Raw genomic sequence first — 6,071 nt, forward strand, 5'->3', positions numbered from 1 at the left:
TTTTTCTGTAAAAGGTCACTATTGAGTATATCTATTGTCCACACTATGTTTGGGTTACGTGCCGTTCGATCCGAGTTGGCCAGAATACTAAAATCAGGATTTTCAACAGATTGGCCTAAGTCAAGCAAAAGTGGTTTCCGCGCAGTTTCTCAAGAACCAAAATAGATATGAACTTGATTTTTTCTGTAAAAGGTCACTATTGAGTATATCTATTGTCCACACTATGTTTGGGTCACGTGCCGTTCGATCCAAGTTGGCCAGAGCACTAAAATCGGGGTTTCGACAGATTCGCCTATGTCAAGCAAGGGTGGTTTCCGCGCAGTTTCTCAAGAACCAAAAGAGGTATGAACTTGATTTTTTCTGTAAAAGGTCACTATTGAGTATATCTATTGTCCACACTATGTTTGGGTCACGTGCCATTCGATCCAAGTTGGCCAGAACACTAAAATCGGGCTTTTCGACAGATTCGCCTATGTCAAGCAAAAGTGGTTTCCGCGCAGTTTCTCAAGAACCAAAATAGGTATGAACTTTATTTTTTCTGTAAAAGGTCACTATTGAATATATCTATTGTCCACACTATGTTTGGGTCACGTGCTGTTCGATCCAAGTTGGCCAGAGCACTAAAATCGGGGTTTTCGACAGATTCGCCTATGTCAAGCAAGGGTGGTTTCCGCGCAGTTTCTCAAGAACCAAAAGAGGTATGAACTTGATTTTTTCTGTAAAAGGTCACTATTGAGTATATCTATTGTCCACACTATGTTTGGGTTACGTGCCGTTCGATCCGAGTTGGCCAGAATACTAAAATCAGGATTTTCAACAGATTGGCCTAAGTCAAGCAAAAGTGGTTTCCGCGCAGTTTCTCAAGAACCAAAATAGATATGAACTTGATTTTTTCTGTAAAAGGTCACTATTGAGTATATCTATTGTCCACACTATGTTTGGGTCACGTGCCATTCGATCCAAGTTGGCCAGAACACTAAAATCGGGCTTTTCGACAGATTCGCCTATGTCAAGCAAGGGTGGTTTCCGCGCAGTTTCTCAAGAACCAAAAGAGGTATGAACTCGATTTTTTCTGTAAAAGGTCACTATTGAGTATATCTATTGTCCACACTATGTTTGGGTTACGTGCCGTTCGATCCGAGTTGGCCAGAATACTAAAATCAGGATTTTCAACAGATTGGCCTAAGTCAAGCAAAAGTCATCATCATGCACGCTATAAAGAAATTCTTAAAGCATACAAAAAAACTGTAAAGAGCTTAAAAAACGAATTTCTTCGGAAAGCTCTATCTTCGAAAAATCCATCGATAGTCTGGAGAACAATTGACCGAATTTTAACCAAGCAGAACACTAAAATAAACCACGAACCTTCCGACATGAACAATTACTATTGTAATCTTGCTTCTAACCTCCCTAATAAACCTGCAATCCTACCAATCGAAAATAAACCAAAAAACCTAATAAACCTGCAAATTATGATAATTTACTGGGCAACCCATCCATCGAAAATGATGAGAATGTTTTTACAATCAAGCATACGAATTATGAAGAGGTCTTGAGTATACTTAAAAAACTGAAAAATGATTGCTCAAGCGGGTATGACAATATACCGGTACGATACCTGAAGCCAGTCAATGAGTATCTTGTATCTCCTCTTGTTAACATTATAAACAATTCAATTGATAAACATTTATTCCCAGATAAGTGGAAGATTGCTCGAGTCAGCCCAGTCCCAAAAATTGACCATCCAACGAAATTAAAAGACTACAGACCAATATCAATCCTACCGGTTTTATCGAAAGTCTACGAACGTGTTATTTTAACACAATTATGCGATTTCATTGAAAGGAATTCACTTTACCGTCCAAATCAATCTGGATTTCGGAAAGGGCACACCACAACAACGCTACTCTTAAAACTACGTGATGATATAATCAAAGCTATGAATAAAAGTGAAATTACACTATCAATTCTTATCGACTACTCCAAGGCATTCGATACGATCGACCATTTAACGCTTATTGATAAACTTAAAAAGTTAAACTTTAGTTCCATGTCATTGCAAATCATTATAAGCTATCTCACAAACCGTCAGCAATTTGTGCAAGTGAACGATAAAAGATCACCCGTTCAACCCATTCACTTTGGTGTCCCTCAAGGCAGTATTTTGGGTCCAGTTTTATTCAACCTATATGTTACCGAATTATCTGACCAAATCTCCTCTCTCAGTATCCAATATGCTGATGACACAACACTTTATCGTCACTCAAAAATTCGTGATATACTTCAATGCATCCGGGAAATCGAGATTGATATCAAATCACTTTTCAACTGGTCAGCTGATCATAATCTCTTGTTCAATGCTGATAAACTGCAATACATCATCTTTTCAACCAAACGTCTAGCGTCATACAACAAATTATGTAGTGACTACTCGTATCTTATTTCTTGTTCAAAAAAATCAATTGAACAAAAAGAAGTCGTCAAGCTTCTTGGTCTTCATTTTGATAAAAATCTATCCTGGTCCGACCATATCAACCAAATTATAAAATCCAGTCATGGTACCATTCGAGCTCTTCGTAATTTCCAACGTTTCACACCATTTAAAGTTCGGAAATCACTCGCTGAAGCTATAGTGCTATCGAAAATAGCGTACTCCATAGTCGTATTCGGACAGATCCCCGATTACTTATTAAATCGTCTGCAACGTATACAGAACATTGCTGCAGGATATGTCCTTAACCGATATGCCACACTGAAAGACGTTGTCGATCTGCAATGGTTACCAATAAAAGAGCTTATTGATTTCAATGTTTCCAAACTTGTTTACAAGGCCCTTAATGATAAAAAATGGCCTTCATATCTTTCTTTGGTGAAAGTAACTCAGCCTCGGAAGCTTCGCTCACAGGATGATGGTATTAAAATTGATTTTGGCTTATCTAAGACATTTCAGGACCAAGCTCAAATTTTTAACGAACTCCCGAAAAATATCAGGGAAATCAAAGACCTGAAAGAATTTATTAAAGAATCCAAATTGTTTTTTAAATCTAGGGCACATACTCGTGCAAAACAACAATAAAATTTTAACTTTATGAAGATCTATTTTTACTTTATTACTTACTAAATATTTCCACTACTATTACCACTATCGTTTCTGCTAGTCCCTTTTTTGATACAATCTACTCTTTTAGCCTTTGTCTTAGTTATCCAATTCCATTTCATGTCTATCTAGTGGTCTACTTTTAATAAAATTTTATCCAGAAAATTTGTAAAAATATTTATATTTATTTAATTCTATTTATTCCTTAGTGCTTTTTATTTTGATATTTATGTTTAGGGGGAAGAACAATTTTGTATGAAATTGAACCTAATAAATGATAATAATAATAATAATAATAATAAGTGGTTTCCGCGCAGTTTCTCAAGAACCAAAATAGATATGAACTTGATTTTTTCTGTAAAAGGTCACTATTGAGTATATCTATTGTCCACACTATGTTTGGGTCACGTGCCGTTCGATCCAAGTTGGCCAGAGCACTAAAATCGGGGTTTTCGACAGATTCGCCTATGTCAAGCAAGGGTGGTTTCCGCGCAGTTTCTCAAGAACCAAAGGAGGTATGAACTTGATTTTTTCTGTAAAAGGTCACTATTGAGTATATCTATTGTCCACACTATGTTTGGGTCACGTGCCATTCGATCCAAGTTGGCCAGAACACTAAAATCGGGCTTTTCGACAGATTCGCCTATGTCAAGCAAAAGTGGTTTCCGCGCAGTTTCTCAAGAACCAAAATAGGTATGAACTTTATTTTTTCTGTAAAAGGTCACTATTGAATATATCTATTGTCCACACTATGTTTGGGTCACGTGCTGTTCGATCCAAGTTGGCCAGAGCACTAAAATCGGGGTTTTCGACAGATTCGCCTATGTCAAGCAAGGGTGGTTTCCGCGCAGTTTCTCAAGAACCAAAAGAGGTATGAACTTGATTTTTTCTGTAAAAGGTCACTATTGAGTATATCTATTGTCCACACTATGTTTGGGTCACGTGCCATTCGATCCAAGTTGGCCAGAACACTAAAATCGGGCTTTTCGACAGATTCGCCTATGTCAAGCAAAAGTGGTTTCCGCGCAGTTTCTCAAGAACCAAGATAGGTATGAACTTGATTTTTTCTGTAAAAGGTCACTATTGAGTATATCTATTGTCCACACTATGTTTGGGTCACGTGCCATTCGGTCTAGGTTAGCTATGCTACCACTTTCGATTTGAATTTTTCGAATCTGTCGAATCTGTCGAAAGTGAATATGACGCTAGATTCATTTCGGTTCCACTTAGCTATATCGTAGGAAGGTTCTTAAATCTTAACACATTTTTCGTGGAAATTAACATGATGTCTAAAGGCTCTGACCATAGATTTCAGAAAAATAGATTTCTACCTGACGTAACCAACAAAACTATGACATGTCAAACATTTTCTGTTAGTCCAACTGTTCCTGGAGCTCAAAATTTAAAAATCGCAATGAAAGAATTTGGTGAAGAAGAAAATGAAGACTTTTGCGAAGAACTGTATTTCAACTTTAGAACTTTATTTTCAGCGAAGAAAAAACACTTTGAAAAGTTTTGTTAAAAGTGTAAAGGAACCCAAAACAAAAGTCTTATCGTCAAATAACTTAACAAATTTTCTGAGTGACTATGGTCAGAGCCCTTAATATATATAAAGGTAGAAAGTCTTATTTATAGGTTTCAAGAAACATCTAACCATAAATAAATAGTTTAAGAAGACAATGTGCGCACGGAATAGGTTTCCTAGAAATGAGATCATAACGTTTGAATAGCTAAAGTTTAAATTTCTAATAGAAATTAAACGTAAGAACATGTCTTGTGGAAATATAAATCTGTTCCTTAGAAAGGGAGGGGAACAAACCTGTCGTTATTTCTTTTGGTTTATGCTCGATGCCGTCTATTCTCTCTTCCATTTTTCGTTGGTCATCTATGAGCTTGCACTGGACATCCTTCATTTCGTTTTGTTCATTCCTCAGATCCTCAATTTCCTGGCCCATTTCTTCAATTTGCTTCTTGAAAGTGTTTAGTGCACTTCGTAAAATGTCCTTTTTCATAGAAACCAACTTCTTTTTCAATTCTTTTTCTTGCTGTTTGAAATTGGAATCAAATTCTTTCTTGATCTCTTCTTCCAATTCATTGAAAAGCCCCTCGACAAAGTCTGCTCCATCTTGGAAATCAAACATAACTTTATCGTTTTTTAACAGCTCGTCAAAGTCTTGGAGCATAGTTTGATCGTATTGTAATCCAATTAAACAGTCTTTTATATCTTTCCATATCTTATTAAAGTACGGCTCGTCAAAATCATTTAACGAGCCGTGTAGAATTAAGTTTCTCAGGTTTCGAATTAACACAACAAATGCTGCAAGAGATTGATCATTTGCTTTTGGTACTTTCTTCCAACCACCCAAAGGTGCAGGGATATTCACAAAAGTAATGATGAGTAAAACAATAAGAGTGATATCGAATGAATTTGAGTTACACAAATTGCTGTTCGGTGGTAAAATCAGGTCAAACTGATCCTGTTTCAAAGTTTTCGAACTCTTCAGTTTATTAAGAATTTTTCTGTTCTTTTGCTGGTTAAAAAAGTTGTACAATTGGGCTGGATCTTTTGGTAATCCAGCATAATTACCACCGATATCATTGTGGAAAACACGCAGTAACGCTTTTTTGCCATGTACACTAAGGGCCAAAACGCATTTGGTCCAATATTTGTGTGTGTTAACCAATGTAGAAAATTCGCTGCCCATTTTCCAATATTATATATCTTTAACTGAAATGCAAAAAATATTTAATATTTTATTAATATTATACTATATCCGAGTGTATATAAACTAAACATAACTAAGCATAAACTAACCCGCTCTATGACTTTTTCAATGCTTTTGTTGCTCTAATATTTTTAAGGTTTTAAATTTGATTGAAGTAAGATCACTTCTGTGAAAATTTACTGCAATAATTTCGAAATTAGTAAGGGGCAAAGAATGCTTTTAAAAGGTTATAAACGACCGACACCTCA

General features: G+C 36.1%; 1 protein-coding gene across 1 annotated transcript in view; it reads right to left on the bottom strand.

Moving 5' to 3' along the window:
- Positions 1 to 5,821, bottom strand: part of LOC136797968 (uncharacterized) — a 29,805-nt gene extending 23,984 nt beyond the window's left edge. Inside the window, exon 1 of the mRNA XM_067054550.1 lies at positions 4,917 to 5,821. Within this exon, the coding sequence (XP_066910651.1) occupies positions 4,917 to 5,802 (886 nt within the window). The 5' untranslated portion in view covers positions 5,803 to 5,821. The remainder of the gene's footprint in view (positions 1 to 4,916) is intronic.
- Between the last annotated feature and the right edge of the window lie 250 nt (positions 5,822 to 6,071).

The sequence above is a fragment of the Clytia hemisphaerica genome, unplaced genomic scaffold, assembly GCF_902728285.1.
Source record: "Clytia hemisphaerica strain Z4C2 unplaced genomic scaffold, Clytia hemisphaerica genome assembly, whole genome shotgun sequence".
Classification (NCBI taxonomy): Eukaryota; Metazoa; Cnidaria; class Hydrozoa; order Leptothecata; family Clytiidae; genus Clytia; species Clytia hemisphaerica.